Below are 23617 nucleotides of genomic sequence, written 5' to 3' on the forward strand. Positions count from 1 at the left end.
AACTGTTGTTCCTATGCGGTCCCACCCTGCTTCTCTGCTTTCTGCCCTGATGACTGTGCCTTGCAGCCAGCTGGCCACAGCTCACAGTTTTCCAAGGCAGAGCTGTTCAGGGAACTCTGCCACAAGAACTTGTCCTCCTTCTTCTCTCCTCCTCCTCCTGCAGAGAGCTCCAGAGGCTGTGACAGGTAGCTTTAGTCTCAGCGGCAGCATTTTCTCAGATTCTCCTGGGGCTCTGTGGTGATAGGTCTTGGAGGGTATGGGGGGAAGGGCCCTCTGGGTTGAGGGTTGGGGCTGTGGCTCAGCCTCAGTTAACCGGGGCCAGTAAAAAATCACCTGTTGCTTCTCTGCAGTCTTGCCCCACTTCTCCGCTTTCTGGGGGCAAATCTTCTTTATTCCTCCTTTCCCTTTCTACTGGACTCAACAATCATCCAATATTAATCATGTAGCTGACAACTGCCCTAAGAGATGGCAGAGCAATGATTTGGGACATGGTCCCAGAATGATGCATCAAGATTAGAGGTGACATGTTGAATGGACCCATTCACCTCAGAATTCTTATATGAGAGACATACATTTATATTAAGCTTGTTGTTTTGTTCCTCTGTGCATATTCAAAATGGATTATTCTTGATATTAGCTCTAATTTCAATACACCTCTAGGAAGGTTCTATGAATTTATAAAGCAGATATGGTACAACTCATATTGATACTCAATTTGGCAGTTTTGTGTTCTAACAGAATGAATTAATATGCAAAGGCTAAAATTGTTAACATTTAGCATAGTTGTCTTCCCTTTTCAAATGTAATCTATGGTCCTTTGAATTCCTCTGAGCAGACATTTGAAAAATCCTCTGAAAGAGAGCAAAATGTCCTTTTCTCTCTCTCTTTCCAAATTCAACAAATTTAACTTTACTAAATATTTTCCATGCGTTGCTTTGGAAAACTGAAGAATAAGTGTGCCAGTTATCAATTTATTGTCTTTCAATTCCAAATTCCTGCTTCCTTGTCCATTCTATAAAAATGAATCTGTGTTTCTTTAAATATGTTATTCCCTTTGCCAGCTGGCACAATGATGAGCTTGGTTAGTAGAGGGTAATGGAGAGACATTGCAGGAGGAAAAAGTTTTGCTTCCTGGTTCTAGTGAGCTCTCAGCAGGCTCTTCCAACTAGGGCAGCTTGTCTAACACCAGTCTCAGGCAGTGTGGGTGGCTTTGCCAATATCTGGCTCCTGATGCACATATAACTTCCCCAGCATCCAGGTCTTACAGTGTAGGTGGCTTCTTTGACACTCAGCTCCTGCAATGGGTAACCTCTAGTATCCAGCTCCTGCAGCACCAGTAGCTTCCCTAGCTCTAGGCTCTGCAGTGAATTGTAACCAGCAGCACCCAGTGGTTTACCGTGGCACTTCTCTCAGATGATTGGTAGTGGAATACCTCCATTAAGACATTTACCCATGGTCAGGTTTCTCTGGAATCCCAGAGAGCAGATTTCCAGCAAGTTCCACCAGCATGGCACAGAAACTGTTTTGCCATGCCATGAACACAGCTATGCCCCCCTGAAAAATTCTGGGTCTCATCCCTTGGAAGTGGGGGAAGCATTTCCTTGGCTGCTCCATTACAGTCCTAGAGGTACTGTCTGTTCTTTAGTCTTGCTATTCCTTTATTCTTTAGAGATCTCTTTACCTTTACTAGCCAATCCCTTATTACTGCAATCTCACTATAGCTAATAATTCTTTATGTTATACTTTCCCTGTTCAAATTAGTATGTGGTTTCTCTCTCCCTATCAAAGAGTACAAACTTCCAGTTAAAAGATAAAAAAAGTTCTGGGGATCTGAAGTACAGCATGGTGATTATAGCTAGTGATATTGTATCATATACTTGAATGTTGAGAGTAGATCTAAAATGTTCTTACTACAAAAAAAGAAATGGTCACTATGTGACAGGATGGAGGGGTTAGCTAATACTACAGAAGTAATCATTTTGCAATATATAAATGTATCAAATCAACACATTGTACACTTTAAACTTACACAATGTTATATGTCAATTATATCTTAGTAAAGCTGGAAAAAATAGTATACTTAGGGATAAATCTGACAAAAGATGCATAAGACCTGTACACTGAACAGTAGAAAACATTGCTGAGAAAAATATAATTGGTCATGGATTGAAATACCCAATAATGTTAAGACTTCAATTCTCTCCAAACTGATTTCAGTCAATGTAACCCTAATCAAAATTCACTTTTCTAGAACTGAAAAACTAATTCTAAAATTCATATAGATATATATTAAGGCCTTAGAATAGCCAAAACAATTTGAAAGAGAAGAAAACAAAGTTGGAGGACAAACACTACATGATTTCAGATTTATTACATAGCTACACTAATCAAAACAGTATGGGAGTGGTGTAAAGATAGATGAATAGATTAATGGAACAGAATGAAGAGTTAAGAAAGATATCAGTACACAAACGACAACTGATTATCAATAAAGGTACAATGGCAATTCAGTGGAGAAAGAATAATTTTTTAAATAAATGATGTTGAAATGACTGTATAGTCATGTGCAAAAAATGAACTTCAGATTTCCAGTCAACATGGCGGAGTAGGTAAACACTGTGTTTGCATCCTTTCATGACCACATCAAAATTACAACTAAACTATAGAACAACCATAATTGAGAATCACCTGAAGTAAAGCTGAACAGAAATCCTACAACTAAGGATATACAGACTTGTAGGAGAGGTAGAGACACAAAAGGGGTTGGTCCCACACCTGTGTGTGGCAGTTAAAAATCATGAGGGATATCTAGGCTGTGGAGGTCTTCCCTGAGGAGCGAGGGGGCCCAGCCCCACACCAGGCTCCCCAGCCCAGGGTTCCAGTGCTGGGAAGAGAAGTTCCCACAAGTTCTGACTATGAAAACCAGCAGAGATTGTGACTGAGTGAGACAGAGTCCAGCTGGAGACCCAGGCACTTCACTTATAGGGTCCGCACATAAAATCACTCCCTGATGGACTCACTCACTCTGAGCTCCAGCACTGGAGCAGCAGCTTGAAAGGCACCAAGGACATATAGGGTTGGAACTGAATTGTCTTGCTTCAGGGCAAGAGCTGGAGGGGCAGCTTTCTCCCAGGCAGAAGTACTGGTAGAATCCATTGTTTCTTTGTTGAGACTTCCCACTCCCAGCATGCAGATGGAGGTGGCCACTATATCTGTCTCTCCATCAAACTGGCTAACACTAGTCTCACACAGCCCTGGTGACTTCCCTGAGACCCAGCCTGACCCAACTTGTGGGCCCACCCAAGCCACTTTAAGTGGCTTTTCCATATGAATGGCTTGTCTTGGCACATGCTGCAGACTGTCCTAAAATCTCTCAAAGGTTCACAAAACCAAAACAAGAAGTATCTGGCCTGTACATGCCCCATAACTCTTGCTGAGCAACCCCAAGCCTGTCACTAGTGGAAACTGGGTTTGGTTCAAGGCTTGGCCTCTTGAGGCACCTTCAAGCCCAGCACTGGTGGTGGCCACCTGCTGATTGCTTGGTGGCTCATGCCAGGTTGCCTTAGGCAGAGCACAAGGTTTAGTTGAACTTTTCCTGTGGCAGTACCTCCCAGGAGGTCCCAGGACTAGTATGCCTAGTGGTTGGCTTCAGACCATGCCAGTGCACTACCCAGGGCCACATCTGAGGACAACACACCCTTAGGCAGACTGGGTAGTCACTAGGGCCCCACTAAAGCGAATTCTGCTCCATAGGGTCATCCCCTGCACAGCAGCTCTTCTACTGTAGTCATGGCCAGTTCTCACAGGCAGTAAGCCCAAGGGTCGATCCTTCCCACTGATGTCCAAACAGCAACCAAGGCTCAACTACAACAGGATGGCACATACAACCCATACAAGGGACACACCTGAAGCACCTGGCTCAGGTGACCAGGGAGATTGGGCCCCACAAGACACCTACTACATAAGGCCACTATACAAAGGCAGGGAGACATAGCAGCTTTACTTAATACATAGAAACAAACATAAGAAGGCAGGAAAAGTGGGAAAACATAGAAATATGTCTGAACTGAAAGAAGAAAACAAAACTCTAGAAAAAGAACTAAGCATAATGGAAAAAAGCAATATACCAGATGCAGAGTTCAAAACACTGGTTATAAAAATGCTCAGTGATCTCAGTGAGAACATCGACAAAGAGCTAGGACACATAAAAACTGAGATAAAAGACATAAAAAAGAACCAGTCAAAATTAAGAATACAATAACTGAAATGAAGAATAGATCACAGGGAATCAACAGTAGATTAGATGAACCGGAAAGTCTAATCAGTGATTTAGAAGATAAGGTAGCAGAAAACACCCAATCAGAACAGCAATAAGAAAAAAGAATTCCCCCCCAAAAAGAGAGAGTTTAAGGGGCCTCTGATACATCAAATGTACCAACATTCGTATCATAGGGATACCAGAAGAAGAGACAGCAAAGATTTGAAAATCCATTTGAAGAAATAATAATGAGAAACTTCTTTAACTTGCCAAAGAAAATAGACATACAAACCCAGCAAAGCTATAATTGAGAATCAAAGGACAGATAAAGATCTTCCCAGACAAGAAAAAGCTAAAGGAGCTCATCACCACTAAACCAGTATTACAGGAAATATTAAAGGGATTTCTTTAATAAAAAGAAAAAAGTGTAAAAAATATGAATAATAAAATGGCAGCAACTACATATCAACAATTATTTTTTCAATAATTACTTTAAATGTTAATGGATTAAATTATGTCAGAAACATGGTGGAGTGAGAGATGTCCCCAGATCTCTCCTCTTGAAACAAAAATAAGCTGAACATCTAACTTAACAAAAAACACCCAACCTGCATAGTAGCACGTCTGAGCGAGGGATCTGCTAATAAGAGCTACAATAGGTCAGATCCACAAGCGACTGGCGGTAGACTAGGAGAAACAAAGAAGCTGCCTCTTGCAGTCAGAACTCCCTGCAGGGGAGAAGGTGCAGTGGATTATCTGAACAGCCTTGCCTGAGAGAGCTGTGAGCTCCACGCAGTGGCAGTGCCCAGGTATCAGGGCAGAAAAATGGAGAAGTGGGGATGGCAGAGAAGTAACAGTTGATTATTACGAGCCACGGTTGCAAAATGCCAAGCTGAGCTGCAGCTACCATCCTCCAACCCAGAGGGCACCTCTCCCCATTTCCTCCAAGACCGAACACTGCTGAGCCCCAGGGGAATCTGAGCAAACACTACCAAAACTGCCAATAACACTGACAGAGACTGAGACTGAGGGTAGCAAGTGATCGAATATTTATAAGAAAAAAAAGGCATTATTAAGACTTCATATAAAGTAGAATCTAAGAGGCTTAGATGCTACCTACTGGAAACCAAAAGAAAAATGCCTTCTTATCAATAGGCTAAAGAGAGATGTTTATATAATAAATCTCTCAGGAAAAAGAAAAAAAGGAGGATACACTTCCACTAATGCTCAGGTGGAGAAATACTCCATTAAACACCATGAACAACCAAAGTGAAAAGGAAGCTCAGAGAGAAAGAGAAAAATCTCCAGAAAATAAGCTTAAAGACATAGAAATATGTAACTTAAATGACAGAGAATTCAGGATGATAATTCTGCAAAACTCAATTAGATCCATAAGGGAACGTTTATGTAGAAATTTATTGTAGAGTTGTTTGTATCAGCCGGGAGTTAGTGACAACCCTAGTTTCCACTATGGGATGAATGGGTAAGTAAGATGTGGTGCTGGCACACTGTGGAATACTATGCAATTTGAAGGAACAAAGTCAGATGAACACACTGCAATATGGACAGAACTTAGAGATGAGTGAAAAAAAGAAAAGAATTAAGACACATAGCACAATATAATTTATATAAACTAAAAATATATACTCATAAACCAATACTTTAGGCTTTAAGAGAATACCATACAAATTCAAAGATAAATTATATTAGACCAGTTGCCTGTGGGAAGAGGCATAAGTAATGGATATGAGGAATTGGAATAAAAGGAAAGAAAATTTAAAATACCTGAATGTATGAGGAAAGAATCTAAGATAAAGGGGGAGGAGGTGGAGCAGGAAGAATAAAAAGTCCTAGATAAAATTGGATGGTATGTATGTAATCCAGTGTACAGGATTAGAGACAGCTCTTTTGTCAAAAATCCAAGAGAAGAAGACAATAGATGTGACAAGAGTCATACCTGGAAATAGCATTTAGATATCAGAAAAACTTATATCAACTATCTCCAAGCAAATCCAAAAGTTTAGAACTTTTAAGACAGATTATCTTCACAGCCTTTGGAAGGTACCGACTTCTGTTACAAAAGTGAGATTTACTTCCATGACTTCCATCTGCCTGGGTCAAACTCACTCACCTGAATAGCTCTGATGTGGGGTTTCCCTCTCCAACATCCATGGCCCTTCTCCTTGCTCCAACTGGAAAATGATTTCTGGTTTGGGAACTTGGTACCCTGTTAACAAGACATGATACAGGATTAGGTCCAGCTAAATGAGTTTCAGGGATCTATCAATGGCACTTCCATATGTTTTTTTTACAGAAAAGTAATCACATTTCGCTGGGAATTGAGTAATAATAATAGTGCCGGAAAGGGTCTGAAGACTCTAGACAAATCAAGGATGGCACCATCACACATTTGAGATGTCCTAGAGCACTCAGCAGCTGAAAATGGAAACAGCCTTACTGAGTTCCCTGGTAGACACTTAGGGTGGCTGAGAGCTTACCGACTGAGAGCAGATGGCTGTAGTTTTCCAGTGTCACATCCCGGTATAGGCATCTCTGAGCAGGGTCCAAGTGTTGCCACTCTTCTCTGCTGAAGTCCACAGTCACATCCTCAAATGATATTGAGACCTGTAACAACACAATCCTGTTCAAAATTACATTGTCAGCACTGAGGGATGAAGGGAGGATAAATTGAAAATGTTTTTAATGACTTTTACCATAATGCACTAAATACCTAGCTTTGCCTTTTATTTTGTGAGAGAAAAACTTACCGAAGTATCTTGGCATTCATTGTGTGCTACATTCATTCACTTATTCATTGAGTCATTCTTTTTCAAAAATTAGGATTAAGATGAGCTCTCTTTAAGTCCTCTAGTTAATGGAGGAACTAGATACAATACATTTACTGATCTATTATGTGCTAGGCAATGGCAGTAGAGTCAAATAAAATATAGAACAAATTAAATACTTGGATAACCAACATAGAAAGACACAAGAGTGCTAAAAAAAACATTTAGAAGAAATATATGGGGGAAAGGAAACACAGTAAAGTCTTTAAAAATGTAGACAAATGTTTTCATGATCTTGGATTAGGGAAATAATTCTCAAACAAGATACAAAAAACATTAATAATAAAGAAAAAGACTGATAAGTCTGTCTACAATAAAGTTTTAAACTTCTATTCATTTAAAAGACAGCATTATAAGAGAAAAAAAAAGCCACAAAATAGAAGATACTGCAACATATATTACTAACAAAGGCTCATATATAGAGGTTGTAAATAACTCTCACAAGCCAATAGGAAGAAAACAGACCACGTAGTAGAAAAGTGGGCAAAGGATTTGAACAGACATTTTACAAAAGAGGAAATCCAAAGCCTCAATAGACAACGAAAAGGGCTCAACCTCCTTAGTAACCAAGGAATGCAAATTGAAGCCACAATGAGACAGCACTACACAATCCCTAGAATGTCTTCAATGTAGAAGATTGATAATATGAAACGATGAAGTGAATATGGTGCAATGAGAACTCTCATATGGCTGATGGTGGTGTGAACTGGTACAACTATGCTGGAAAGCATTTTGGCTTTATCTGGCAATGCTGAAGACATGCCAACATTAAGACACAGTGATTCTACTCATGGAAATATGCCTGATTGAAACATGTGCAGCAGAAGACATGTTCAAGAATATTTACAGCAGCATTACTTAAAATGTGTGTAATATTTCATGATAAAAGCTAAAAATTAACAGTAATTTTAAAAAATCAGTGTTCAATATAACAGGAACAGTATCTACTATTTTTGTTGAAAAATAAGGATATTTTCTTAGTTGTTTTTATTTGCATAATCTCTATACTCCACCCACCCATCCACAAAATAATTAGGACTGTTTTTCTATGCTAGGGAGACCCGGGGAATTGGGGAGAGAACCACGTGAATGTATTACCTATTTTAAAAATTAAGTAAAAAATTACCAATGGGACCGAAATGGAATTGACATGATTCTCCCTTGCTCCAATTTGCTAAGTAGAGATAAAAACTTTTGATATTATATGTAAAACAAAGATAAGAAGACTGTCAGTTGGTGAAAGGCAAACTGGCTAGGGACCTCAGAACCTGAGGAATGACACAGCAGTGGTTTCCCTGAGTTTTCTTTCTGCCTCATATATCCTGGACTAGGTGCTGGGAAGGCTGGAAACCCATAATGCCAATTGGTGTAGACAAAAAATTTCGCAAGAATATTTCCTCTAACCAAAGAACCAGGAAAGGGGCAATTTAGCAAAAGAGAAAATTTTAGATAATAACTGCCTTACTCCAGTAAGCATCACAAGAAAAACTATGGCTTTCCACCCACATTCCCATCAGCAAAGGCTGAGTGGAGAGCCTAAATTTTCATCTCTGCTTGGGGCTAATGAGCCCCCTCCCCATAGTATCAGTTTGGGTTACATGAGGATCTCAAACTTCCACCCTCACCCAGTAACATGATACCCTTCTGTCTCCCCACCAGGATGGTGAACAAAGCAGTCTCCTGGAGAGCCTGACATTCCACCACCACCATTACCCCCAGCAGTAACAAGGTACTCGTCTCTTTCTGGGATGTCAAAGAAGGCCATGTGGGGAACCTGAACTCCCACCTCCACTTGGCAGAAAGGAGGAGATTAGATTCTCCTTTTCTAGCAGAACAGAGTAAGAGGAGGACTGCTAAATGCAAGATTTAAATAATATCCAGAATCTCATACTTCTCTAAATATCCAGGACATAACTGAAAATCAGGCATCATATGAAGAAGCAGGAAAATCTCAACTTGAATGAGAAAAGACAATCAACGGACACCAACATCGAGATGACACAAATGTTAGAATTATCTGACAAGATTTTAAAAGTAGCCATCATAAAAATGCTTTTATGTACTTAAAAGAAATGCAAAAAAAGAAAAAGTCTCAGCAAGGAAATAGAAGATAAAAAGAACTGAATGGAAATTTTAGAACTGAAAAATACAATGAGCTCAATAGAAGAGTGGAGAGGACAGAGGAAAGAGACAGAGACCTTGATCACAGAGCAATAGAAATGATCCAATCTGTACAACAGAAAGAAAAATGATTAGGAAAAAATGAGCAGAGTCTCAGAGATCTGTAAGACTATAACAAATGATCTGGTATTCATGTCTTCAGAGTCCCAGAAGGAGAAGAGAAAAGATGTGGGGCTGAAAAAGAAGTTATGGCTGAAAATTTCTCAAATTTAGCAAAAGATATCAACCCAGAGGCTGAGCAAATCCCAAGAGGATACATCAAAGACATCTACACCAAGACACGGTATAGGCGAACTTCAGAAAACTGAGGACAGGAAACATCTTGAAATCAGCAAGAAAGAAATGACACCTTACCTAGACTAGAGGTGGGAAACCAAGTGATACAAGATTGGTCATCAGAAAGCATGGAGTTAAGAAGGAAGTGGCACATTTTTCAAGTGCTGAAAGAAAAGAACTGTCAACCCTGAATTCCATATCTGGCAAAATGATCCTTCAGGAATGAAGAGGTAATGGCTAACAAACACATGAAAAGATGCTTGGCATCGTTAATTATCAGGGAAACTCAAAGCAAAACTACAATGAGATACTACCTCACATCCACTAAGAGGGCTAGAATCAAAAAGTCAGATAATAGCAAGTGCTGATGATGATGTGGAGAAATTGGAATCTTTACATACTACTGGTGGGAATGTAAAATGGTGCCGCTGCTTTGGAAAACGGTCTTGCAGTTCTTCAAATAGTTAAACATGAGTTATTATTTGACCCAGCAATTCCACTCCTAAGTGTATGTATACTCAAGATAAATGAAAATATATGTCTACATAAAAAAACGAATGTTTATAGGAGCATTACTCATAATATTCAAAAAGGTGGAAACAGCCCAAATGTACATCATCTGACAAATGCATTAAAAAATTGTGGTATATCTGAAAAATGCAATATTATTCAGCCATAAAAAGGAATGGAATACTGATACATGCAACAATATGAATAAACATTGAAAGCATTATGTTGAGTGAAAGAAGCCAGACACAAAGATCACACATTACATAATTCCATTCATATGAAATGTCCAGAATAATGAAGTCTATAGAGATAGAAAGTAGATTAGTAGTTATTTAGGATTGGGGGAAGTAGGGAGGGGGAAAGCAGGGTAGGGAAGTGATGGCTAAGGGTACAGAGTTTCTTTTGAGGTAATGAAAATGTTCTAAAATTGACTGGTAATGGTTACACATATCTATAAATATACAAAACTCACATTGAATCGTACACTTTGGATAAATTGTATAGCATGTGAATTATATCTCAATAAAGCTTTCATTAAAAAAAAGAAATGAAGGGGAAATCGAGACATTTTCAAATGAAAGAAAACTAAGAAAATGTGTTGCCAGTAGACGTACCCTAAAAGAAAGGCTAAAGGAAGTTCTCTAAACAGAAAGGAGATAATAAAAAGGATTCTTGCAACATCAGGAAAGAAGGAAAAATGGAAAGAACAAAAATATAGGTAAATACAATAGACTTTTCTTCTGTTCCTGAGTTTTTAAAATTGTCTGAAGGTCAAAGCAAAAAGTATAACATTGTCTGATGTGGCTCTCCATGTACGCAGAGGAAATACTTAAGACATTTTTATTATAAACTCCAAGTGTAAGAGGACTTAAAGGGAGGTAAGTTTTCTACACTTTACTCCAGCTGGTAAAATTTCAACACCAGTAGACTTATGTGATAGAATAGTTCTGTATCTGGATTATTGTACAGGCGTCTACACATGTTTAAAATGGCAGAGAACTACGCACACACAATATAGTAATGTCAGTTTCCTGTTTGTGATACTAGTGACACAGGATGTAAACACTGAGGGAAACTGGGTAAAGGGTTACATGGGACTTCTCTGTACGATCTTTACAATTTTCTATAAATCTATAATTATTTCAAAAATTTTAATGTTTGTAGCAAACTACCAATGTTATTTTCAGAAAGACTGGAGAAATTAGTGGACACACCATAAAAGATCAGAATGCTATTAAAAAGAAGCATTCACTTCTTGCCTATCTATCTGCCTAACTACACATCTGCCTATCTACCTATCATATGGACTGGTGACTTTCTACTTTATTTAGTGGGTTATAATCTATTGCCACTATTATTTATTTTGCTACTCACATTGTCCCAGATTTGGCCAGAGAGGTCCTTCAGGCTGACTCCTGTGTCTTTTTGACATGTCCCCATCTTTTGAGCACCTCATTACTTTCCAGCACAACGAGTTCATCTGGATCACTCTGTACTTTCTCTGTTCTAACCCTGGAGTCAGTCATTTCTCCACTAATAGGAGCAAAACGGTCTAGTTCCTATTAGTGAAGACAAATCAAAGTGTGCTCCTTGTGCCTGGCACATCATTTTACTTTCATCATCAAAGCAAGGAATGTTTTTCCATACAATAAAATACCAACTAATCAATGTAGAAGAAATGATGGAATTAGAAAAAATACCATCAGGGAAACAGCAAGCAATTAATTGTTATAGGCAAGAATCATCGCTGGATGCTAAAATTAGTGGACAAAAGTATGAGAAACAGCATATTCACATAGTTTCAAAGAATCTCCCCACACAATTGTTATTAATTAAAAATAGAAAGATAGTAACTTCACAGTACTTGACAGACAGCATCTTAGCCAGTTAATATTATCAATAAAGTTAATATTATCAATAAAGGACAAATTAATATTAAATGCCTACTGACACGAGCCACTGAGAACACATCATCATTTTTGTGTTATTTCTGAAAAAAATGAATAACCTGAATCTAATTATGAGGAAGCAAGAAACAAACTTAAATTGAGGGACATTCTTCAAAACTGTCAGTGTCATGAAAATCAAAGAAAGGCTAAGGAACTGTTCCAGATTAAAGACTAAAAGGACATGACAACTAAATGCAATACATGAACCTGGTTGTCCTGGATCAGGGGGAATGCTATAAAGAACATTATTGTGACAGCAGGGGAAACTGTATATTACATATTGTATATTAGATAATTAGATAATACACATTGTATATTAGATAGCATTATATCAAAGTTAAATATTTTGATTTTGATAACTGTAACTATGGTTATGTAAGAGAATATCCTTGTTCTTAAGAGATAAACATTGAAGTATTTAGGGGTAAAGGGGATTTAAGTTTGCAAATTACTCTCAAATGGTTCAGAAAATAAAGTTCTAATACATCTATGTGTATACAAACACATACACACATACATGCATATATAAATTGAAAAGACAATGAAAGCAAATGTCAAAATGTTAACAATTGGTGGTTTTGGATCAAGGCATATATAGTTCTTTGTACTATTTTGTAATAGCTCTTCAATTTTTAAATTATTTCGAAAGAATCCAAAGTTTAAAATTCTTTGTAGAAAATATAGGTGAATATTCATTTAAGCCTTGGGGTAGATGAGGATTTCCTAAAACAGACAAAAAAAAAATGCATTAAGTATCAAAGAAAAGATATAACAAATCGACTATGAGTAAATGAGGAACCTTTATTCATTGAAAGACCCTTTGGCCTTTTGGGGCCCTGGATGCCCTCCCCTCAACAGCGAGTGTTCAGGAATGCAGAACAGGCAGGAAGCTCACAGTACCTGTTTCACCATCAGTTCCTGGAGGAGGTAGATCCAAAAGCACTGGGCCATGCCCAGCCCTTCTCCACCCACCAACTCTCCTGAGCATAGCCCATAGGGCTACTGAGGAGCAGGACCTCCACCTGTGACCTAGTAATACACCTGACCTGTCCCCACAGGGCTCACATTCAGTGAGAACCCTGGGGACAGGCTTGAAGGAAGCTCTCATTCTGTCTGCCCATCTTCCTGACCCTTGTTCTCTTGCCAGTTGCCCCAGGACAGACCAGCAGGTGTGTGGGTGACACAGTGAAAGAGCCTCAGGGAGCAGGAGAGAATTGGCTATTTATCAGCTAGTGTGGAAGGATTAACATATCTAATATCTGACATTGTTAAACATTTTAAGAACTACTACTGCCTACCAGGTGCCTGGCAGCCCAAGTTGGTGGACAAAAGACCACCTCACATGTCTCTCCCTCCCTGGGAGTCACTAAGGCCACGTTCGTCGCGGAAAGTGTACCAAGACCACACCAGGCATTACAATGAGCCTTAACAGATACAAGATGAATATAGACAAGGTATACTGCCCACAGAAGCCCCTCTTTGATTCCTTTCTCCACCAAAATAGAATTTTTGAACCCCATCCTGGCTAGGTAGGCGTATGTGGAGTGATGGAGGGGGCTTTGAAGCTAGAGATTTGGGTACAAAGTTGCTAACACAGATTCACCCAGATTCCAGCCTCACCTGCTACATATGAAAAGATTTGATTTTCTGGGCCATTTCTACCACGAAGAATTATATATGTTCCTACCACCACCAGGTCCCCTACAAGGAATTCATGCTAGGTGAGAATCCCCACTCCAGCTCCTCAGGGCTTCCAGTGAACCACACAATGTCTTTCTACAGAGTCATCTCAGTCCCAGTACATTATGTGCCCTCACTTCCAGGGGTGCTAGGCTGCCAGGATTAGCTGCTCACTGCTCATTCTGTCCCTGGCCATTTGCTCTGTCCCGCCCTGCAGACGGCTTGGTGCTCAGACCTCCATCCTCAGGGCTGTTCTCACTCCTGCCCCAGCACATTTCTACATTGACTTCTGTGATGTGATCCTGCCCTTCTGTACCTTGTCCCAGTCTAGCAGAAGGCCTTCCAGGGCACTTATTAGGCTGGCTGAAAGTGAAAAGTAGTATTTGGTTCACTGGGCCCTCACCTGGGGTGAGATACCTAGTCTCTCTGCCTGTTTCTCCTTGTCTGCGAATGCCCTGGTCTTTCCTGCTCCTTCTGATTGTTCCCTATCCATCTAATTGTTCTTTGTTTCCTCTGGCTGTTCCTTATCCATCTGACTGTTCTCTGCTCCCTCTGGATGTTGCCTATCCATTTGAGTGTTTCCTGTTCCCTCTGAGTATTCTCTATGGCCTTACATTCCTCCATTTGGCCTTTCCTGCTTACCCTGCCCACCCTGGTTCCCTGACTTCTCCCTGCTCCCTCTGCTGGTCCTTATTCCCTCTGCGTGGTCTTCCTTGGTCTCTCCTTTTACTGTTCCCTCTAAATGTTTCTTATTCCTCATAAGTGTCCCTCAATCTCTTTCCTGACACCCCTATTTGTTGCTTTCTCTGACTGTCTCTGGGTCCCTCTTAACTGTTCTGCTCCTCCTATTTCTTCTTCCCTCTAACTGATCCCTGTTGCCTTGGACTGTCCTGTATTTCCTCTGACAGTTGTCCCTCTAGTAATCATTAGTCTGTGGCACCATGCTTCTGACTGTTTCCTAGTCCATTTGGCTATTCCCTGATCCTGACGAGCCTTTCTCATTCCTTCTAGTAGACACAGACTGACCGCTGTTTGAGTCTTTTGACTGCTCTCTAGTCTCAATTCTTCCCTGCTCCTGGGGCGGTTCTGGAATGCATTTCTAATTCATTCTCACCTAATGCTCATGTGTCTGGTCCACAGATCATACTTTGTGGGGGGCAGATCTACCTGGCTCCTAGCCTAGGCTCTTGACCATCAAAGCATACTACCTCTGTGTGCTCAATGCCATGCTGGCTTCTGTACTTTCTTCTACTCCATCATTTACATTGCATCTGACTATTGGCTGCTATTGGCTAGGTCCACTGTTTCCTGGGCAAGGTGAGCAACAATCCCAGTTTGCCCAAGACTTTCCCTATTTTAGCACTGGAAGTCCCCCATCTCAGGAAACCCTGTCACCCTATCCTGGGGAACTCTGGCTGATCCCCAGCCTCTTCCTGGATTCTGCAACTGTCCTTAGCTTCAGTGCCTGCTACATGGGCCTCTGGCTGCTAACTATCTTCAAGAACTGACACTATACCTTCTGGGTGTTCTCTAGTCCCTCTATCAGTTGCCTAGTCAGTCAGGATGTTATCCAATACTAGACACACTTTTAATGCCCATATCTCCTGTTCTCTAGTTCTCTGGTTAGCCCCTGGGATCTCTAGTGGACACTCAAGCACATGTTTGCAGGTCCCTCTGGCTGTTCCCTGACCTCAGGAGCTGTTCTTTGTTCCATGTGGTTCCTACTGCCTTCAGCTACTTCTCAGCCTTGAAGGTCCTTCTCCGTCTTTCCAATTGTCCCATGGGTCTGTCCCTTCCCTGCCCCTCCACCTGTTCTACAGCCTCAGCAGCTGGTCCCTGCTTCTTTTGGCTGCTACCCACTCCGAGGCTCATCTTTCCCATTTCTTGTTCCCTGGTTCCTCTGTCTTTCTCATCCCCTTAGGTTTTCCTTGAAATCATGGTGCCTTGTGAAGTTACTTGTCCTGCTGGCTCTTACCCAGCACAGTGAACCTTTTAGTTTTTGCCATTTTACTTGAATCTTCTGTTTTCCTGTCCCTCTGGTTGTTATCTCGTTTCTCCATCTCCTCATACCTCTTCCTATTTTTAGATCCCTAATTCTTCTTAAACCCTCTGGCTCTTCCTTGTTCCTCACTATCATAACTTCTACAGCCTTGACAACTGCTTCTTGGTCTCTGCTGCTCCCTGACCTCTGACTCATATTTCCCATTTCTTCTGAATGTTCTATTGCACTCTGGGCCCTGTCCTCTGGGCCCCTTGGCGATCCTCCATCTCCAGTAAGTGCACCATGATCCCTTCAGCTGTTCTCTGTGGATATTCTTCATCCCTTTCTCTTACTGACCCCTCTGCCTGTTTTTCAGCTTCAGCCACTATTTCTTGGTCCAACAGGCTGTTCTCTACTTCCGGGGACATGTTTATTGGTTCCTTGGTATCTCTTCCCATTCCCTGCTCCCTGACATCTAATAAAAATAAACAAGAATCTAATACATAAATAAGTGAATAAATAATATTCACCATGATCTTGGTCATTTCCATCTCTTCTTGCAAAGGGCAGAGGTCCTTGGTTGGGAAGGAAGACATGAGTGGAGAAATGTGCCTTGCAGAGCTCAGAATCATTCATCTAGAACTTCCCACACATTGGCTGGGCAAGTGGCTGTGTGCAGAAGGACTGGGGAGGACCACATTGTTGTGGCCTTCATCTGTGGGCCTGTGACTGATATGATGGAGCAGAGTCTTGCCAAGGGCAATTTTCCACTGGGTGGAAGCACAGTACTGTCAGGCAGTGATTCATTTACCATTTAATGCCCCTATACCTTTGACTTGAAATACAATTTCAGTGACTTGGGGAAAAATATTTAAGTGCAATAATTTCACCACAGCAGTTTCGATCACAACAGAATACCTGAAGCACTTTAAATGACTATGCAGTAGATTGGTTAAATCAATTATAGCCTATCCAAAGGACATAATGCTATGCATCATGTATGTATAAAGAAAAACATTTCCTGCCTAGAAAATTATGTTAAACTGCCAAGTTAAAAAGGAGGCAACCAAATACTATGACTGCAGTTTTAAACTTGAGCTATATAATGTGTGTGGTATGTATACACACTCACAAACTCATACATATACCCACATACATTCACACATGCACATACAAAGGAAAAAACAACTGAAAGTAAATATAGCTAAATGTTAACATGGGTTAATTTTGAGTAATGCTGGAATTACCAGTAATGTTTTATTCTCTTCTATTTGTTTATCTCCATTTTCTAATATTTTATTGTGAAATAATGAATTATGAAATAATAAAAATCAAAATAATTTTAAAAAATTTAATATTATTCTAATGACCACAGGACCCTGAACCCCTGTGACAGTGAGCCTGTTCCATAGGTGCAGCATCCACAAGACAGTCTAAAGGAGGGAGCTGTCCAGTAAGGTCTGGCTCTCTCATCATCTTCCTCTGTTTATAGAATCTCCAGGGGAACTTTTAGTGGGAAACAGACTGGGCTGTAGTGTGACAAGGGTGGAGGACATGTTCAGGAGACATAATTCTAGTCCAGTGCTGTCACTTGCAGTCTGAGCCACCAGGGAAAGTCATGTCCCTTCTTGGGCCATTATATTCATCTTTGAAAGAAGGGAAAACCAGAAGGGCCCTGGAGACTGTGGTCACCCTACTACCCTGCCATCCTCTAAGTTCCAAAAAAGGAGATTTTTCAGTCCAAGATCAGGATAGAGGAAAAATCAGCAAATCCCTAGAGACCAGGCAGAAAGGAGGCTCTGGTGGGGATTGGCTGAGTATCTGCCAAGAGCCAATGCAGCGTGAAGGGCCTGTGCTGGGGTTTGGGGGTAGCATCTCCCTGGCTAGGAACAGTGACTGCCCCCACCCAGACCTGTCTACAGACACTCTGCAGGGAGCTGACCGCCCCCCACCCCAGATGTGGGGCTGACCCCCCCCATGCCACCTTTCCTCCATCAACTGCATAATGTTTTCCACTGAAACACACAGGGCTCTGCATGTGGAACATTAGCCATGTGGTTCTCACACAGCAGGAGGATAGTAATCTGTCATAGGGGCAGTGAGTCCAGAATCTGCTGTCCCTGTGACCCACCTGCCTCTGCTCTGAGACCCTGGTGACAAGCCAGGACTATTTCCCCACTGAATGAATTTCCTCTCCCTCCTCACCTCACACAAGCTGCCATATCCCTCTGCAGCCAAGGCTGGGGACCACTGGGGAGAGCTTTGGTTTTCTGGCATGTTCTCGCTGGGCCTGAGCCCTCAAGCTCCCTTGCTGACAACTCTGATCTTCCCAGGAGCTTGAAGCCAGCGGGAACCTGTGGACTCAGCCAGCGCTGCTGGGACCGGAGGGAAGACCCTGCAGCTTTCACGACGGGGCCTGGTCCAGAGATTCTGCAGAGGCTCCAAAAAACCCTGGAAAGACAGTATCCACATGGTCAGTCATATAACGTTTACCCCAAAAATGCTTCTTGGGAGCACCAAGGGGTGGCTCACTGTGCTGGATACTGTAGAAGAGAAAAGTTCAGTAAAACGAACACCAAGTATTAGTGTAGAATATGGGAAAAACTCATGACATTTGGTGTAAAATGAATGAGAATTTTAATTCCAGCTCTTTTCAGTTCTAGCTAGAATTTGGGGAAGTAACTTTAGCCTGAGTTTCTTCATCTTAAAACTGAGGATGAAAATATCCATCTCATAGTGTTGTTAAAGTTAAACGAAATGATGCTTCTAAAGCACTCACTCCTACTTGGCATCTGGAACACATTCCATTAACATATATATATTTAAATTTTTTTTCAATTAGAGTTGATATTAAAGACTATTTTATACTAGTATCAGGTGTACAGTGTAGTGGTTAGACATTTATATAATTTACAAAATGATTTCCCCAATTAGTCTAGTACCCACCTGCCACTATACGCAGTTATTACCATATTACTGACTATATTCCCTATGCTGTACTTCACATCCCCGTGACTGTTTTGTAACTCCCAATTTGTATTCCTTAATCCCTTCACCTTTCTACCTACACCCAACCCCCACTTCCATCCGGCAATCACCAGTTTATTCTCTGTATCTATGAGTCTGTTTTTGTTTTGTTTGTTCATTTATTTTGTTCCTTAAATTCCACATATAAGTGAAATCATATGATATTTGTCTTTGTCTGATTTATTTCACTTAGCATAATACCTTCTAGGTCCATCCATGTCATTGCAAATGGTAAGATTTCATTATTTATAGCTGAGTAATATTCCAATATTCATATATATATATATATCACCTTTTTATCCAGTCGCCTATTGATGGGCACTTAGGTTGTATCTTGGCTATTGTAAATAGCATTGTAGTGAACATAGGGGTGCATATAGCTCTTCAAATTAGTGTTTAGGTTTTCTTTGGATAAATACCCAGAAGTACAAATGCTGGGTTATAAGGTAGTTCTATTTTTATTTTTTGGAGGAATCTTCACACTATTTTCCATAGTGGCTGTACCAGTTTGCAATTCCACCAACAGTGCATGAGGGTTCCTTTTTCTCCATATTCTCACAGACACTTGTTGTTTTTTGATTTATTGATGATAGTCATTCCGACAGGCGTGAGGTGATATCTTATTGTGGTTTTAATTTTCATTTCTCTGATGATTAGTGATATTGAGAATCTTTTCTTATGTCTATTGGCCATCTGACAAAAACTGTATCCCAAAGGTGCCATCAACTAGTTTCCATAGGCTCCTAAAATAATCACCAACACAGGCAACACATTCTCAGTAGAAAATTAACCATGGATCTGATTAAAGTCCCTTGGGGGCCAAATCTGACAACCTATAGGACGCCATAATACACAGCCTATATATAAAATCAGTGACTCCCATAAAACCCTCAATAACAGACCTTCCAATCTATCATATACCAACTCACAGAGTCTTGCAATTACTGATGTCACAGGTTCCAATGACTGACTCCTATAGGACCCCCAAAACCGACTCCAAAAGACTGGTAATCCCAGGCTTGCAATCGATCATTCACCACTGCAGTGTCACAATCAGTAACTCTCATGGACCAATCAATGACTTCAGATACTCACATCTCCAACTCTAAACATCAAGAATTTCAACAGCGGTCCCAATCACTTATCCGCAGATGTCTCCAATTATTTTCCTTCAAGGATTCCCCAACACTGTCATTCACTACTCCAATATGAATGACATCTATAGGCCTTGGATTATCTAATCTGATTGGACCATAATTCATTGACCCTTCCTCACAGAAATACCCCAATATTTGACTCCCAGAGGAACCCAATCAACCCCAAATCTGATTTGCCATTGAATTAAGAGGATAAAAAAAAAAAAACAAACCTAAAACACTTCCAGGCAGAAAAAGCATGCTTTTTTTTACAATAGGAAGGAATCACAATGGCACTAGACTTCTTATTTGCAATAATAGGAGCCATGTTAGAAGAAAACAATTATGAATTACTAAAAGTGACAGATCCAAAAATTGTATTATTTTTGCAACACAGCACAGCATGCTTTCTTCATTTTATTTTCATGTTTTATAAAGTCTGTATTTCTTTTTATTTATTTATTTACTTGTTTTATTAAGTGAAATTGGTTAACAAAATCCAGTAAGTTTTAGGTGAACAATTCAACAATAAGGCACATATACATTGCATTGTGTGTTCACCTCCTATAGTTAGAATTCGTTCTGTCACCACATATTTGACCTCTTTTACCCCATCTACCTCTCCACTCCCCTTCTCTCCTCCCCTCTGGTAACTACTAGTCTATTGTTCATGTCCATGAGTCTCTGTTAGTTCTGTTTGTTTGTTGTTTTTAGATTTATATCTCACATATAAGTGATATCATATGGTTTTCAACTTTTTTTGGAATTTTTATTAATTATTGTTATCATTATTATTTCGCAATGTTTTGCATTCTAAGTTGTTTATTTATTTATTTAATTGAAGAAATTATTTAAATTGTTTTTTCCCATCTGCTTTTAGGTTTATATCCCACATATAAGTGATATCATGTGATTTTTCAACTTTTTCTGTCTGGCTTATTTCGCTTAGTATGATTATTTCAAGGTCCATCTATGTTGTTGCAAATGGCAGTATTTCATTTCTTCTTATGGCTGAGTAATATTCCATTGTATATATGTGCCACTGCTTCTTTAGCCAATCATCTATCGTAGGACACTTTGGTTGCCTCCATGTCCTGGCCACAGTGAATAATGCTGCTATCTATGAACACTGGTGCGCAAATATCTTTTCGGATATAAATTTTCAAGTCTTTGGAGTAAATACCCAGTAGAGAGATTGCTGGATCATCTGGTAGATCAATTCTTAGTTTTTTGAGGAACTTCCATACTGTATTCCATAGTGGCTGTACCAATTTGCAGTCCCATCAGCATTGTATGAGGATTTCTTTTTCTCTGCATTCTCTCCGACACCTGCTATTAATTGTTCTGTTGACAAGAGCTATTCTAACGCTTGTGAAATGGTATCTCATTGTGATTTTGATTTGCATTTCCCTAATAGCTAGTGATGTGGAGCATCTTTTTACATATTTGTTGGCCATTTGCATGTCTTCTTTGGAGGAGTGTCTATTCAGGTCCTCTGGCCGTTTTTAATTGGATTGTTTGGTTTTTTGGAGGGTTGTTATTGAGTCATATGAGTTCTTTGTATATTTTGGATATTAGGCCCTTATTGGAAGCGTTGATTGCAAATATATTTTCCCATTCGGATGGCTGTCTCTACCTTGTTGACGGTTTCTTTTGCTGAGCAGAAGCTTTTTAGTTTGATGTAGTCCCATTCATTTATTTTATCTTTTACTTTCCTTGCCTTTTAGGTCAAATTCATAAAATCTTCTTTAAGTCCAAGGTCCATGAGTTTAGCTCTTTTGTTTTCTTCTATGCAATTTACTGTTTCAGGTCTTATATTCAGGTTCTTAATCCATTTTGAGTTAATTTTGGTGTGTGGTGATAGACAACAGTCTAGTTTCATTCTTTTGCAGGTGGCTTTCCAGTTTTCCCAGCATCATTTATTGAAGAGGCTTTCCTATCTCCACTGTGTCTTTTTAGGTCTTTTGTCAAAAATGATTTGCCCATATATATATATATGGGTTTACTTCTGGAATCTCGATTCTGTTCCACTGGTCTGCGTGTCTGTTTTTCTGCCAATACCATACCATTTTGATTATTGTCGCTTTGTAGTATAATTTGGAGGCAGAGTGATGCCTCCAGCCTCATTCTTTTTTCTCAGGATGACTTTGGCAATTCGAGGTCTTTAGTGCTTCCATACAAATCTGATGATATTTTGGTTTTATTTCTTTAAAAAATGTAAAAAATGCCAATGCGATTTTAATAGGGATTGCATTAAATCTGCATAATGCTTTAGGAAATAAGGTCATTGTAACTATGTTGATTCTTCCAATCCAAGAACACGGAATATCTTTCCATTTCTTTGTATCTTCTTCGATTTCTTTTAATAGGGTCCTATACTTTTCATTATACAGGTCCTTCACATGTTTCGTTAGATTTATTCTTAGGTATGTTATTCTTTTTGTTGCAACTGTGAAAGGAATTATTTTTTCCACTTCTTTTTCTGACACTTCATTATTATAGTATAGGAACACTATGAATTTTTGAATGATGATTTTGTATCCAGAAACTTTACTGTATTTGTTTATTACTTTTAGTAGTGTTCTTGTAGAGTTTTTAGGGTTTTCTATATAGAGAATCATGTCATCCACAAATAGTGAGTGTGACTTCTTCTTTTCCTATTTGGATGCCTTTTATAACTTTCTCTTGCCTGACTGCACTCACTAGGACCTCCAATGTTATACTGAATAACAGTGGTGATAGTGGACAGCCTTGCCTTGTTCTTGATCTTAGAGGGAAGGTTTTTAGGTTTGCACCATTAAGTATAATGTTGGCTGAGGGTTTGTCATAGATGGACTTTATTATGTTAAGGTACTTTCCTTCTATAACAATTTTGTTAAGTGTTTTGATCATAAACAGATAGATGCTGTATCTTGTCAAAGGTTTTTTCTGCATCTATTGATATGATCATATGATTCTTATTTTTTAATTTGTTTATGTGGTGTATCACATTAGTCAATTTAAATATGTCGAACCATCCCTGTGCCCCTGGGATGAAGCCCACTTGATCGTGGTGTATAATCTTTTTAATATATTGCGGTATTCAGTTCACTAGTATCTTTTTTTAGGATTTTTGCACCTGTATTCATGAGAGATATTGGTCGGTAGTTTTCTTTTTTTGTGTGTTATCTTTACCAGGTTTTGGTATCAGGGTAATATTGGCCTCAAAAAATCAGTTAGGAAGTATTGCATCCTCTTCGATTTTTTGGAAGCATTTCAGGCAAATAGGTATTAAATCTTCTTTGAATGTGTGGTAGCATTCTCTGGTGAAGCCATCTGGTCCTGGACTTTTACTTTTGGGTAAGTTTTTTATAATTGTTTCAATTTCCATATTGCTGATCGGTCTATTTAGATTTTCTGGTTCTTCTTGATTCAGTCTAGGGAATTTGTATCTTTCTAAGTACTGGCCCATTTCTTCTAGGTTATTAAATTTGGTGTTATATACTTTTTCATAGTATTCTTGCATGATCCTTTGTATATCTGTGGTATCTGTCATAATTTCTCCTCTTTCGTCCCCGATTTTATTTGGGTTCTTTTTCTTTTTTCTTTATTGAGTCTAGCCATGGGTTTGTCAATTTTATTAGACATCTCAAAGGACCACTCTTTGTTGCACTTGCTTTTTCTATTGATTTTTTTCTCAATTTTATTTAATTTTGTTCTAATTTTGTTTATTTCTTTCCTTCTGCTGCATTAGGCTTCATTTGTTCTAACTTTTCTAGTTTTTTTTTTTTTTT

General features: G+C 39.5%; 1 protein-coding gene across 1 annotated transcript in view; it reads right to left on the reverse strand.

Annotated features, from left to right (window-relative positions):
• The window catches only part of ZNF41 (zinc finger protein 41), a 57522-nt gene that overhangs the window by 10559 nt on the left and 23346 nt on the right, over window positions 1-23617 (reverse strand). Inside the window, 3 exon segments of the mRNA XM_011380077.2 lie at window positions 6390-6485; window positions 6757-6883; window positions 17887-18132. Coding sequence (XP_011378379.1) covers window positions 6390-6485; window positions 6757-6883; window positions 17887-17958 — 295 coding nt within the window. The 5' untranslated portion in view covers window positions 17959-18132.

This window comes from Pteropus vampyrus, unplaced genomic scaffold (genome assembly GCF_000151845.1).
Source record: "Pteropus vampyrus isolate Shadow unplaced genomic scaffold, Pvam_2.0 Scaffold387, whole genome shotgun sequence".
NCBI lineage: Eukaryota > Metazoa > Chordata > Mammalia > Chiroptera > Pteropodidae > Pteropus > Pteropus vampyrus.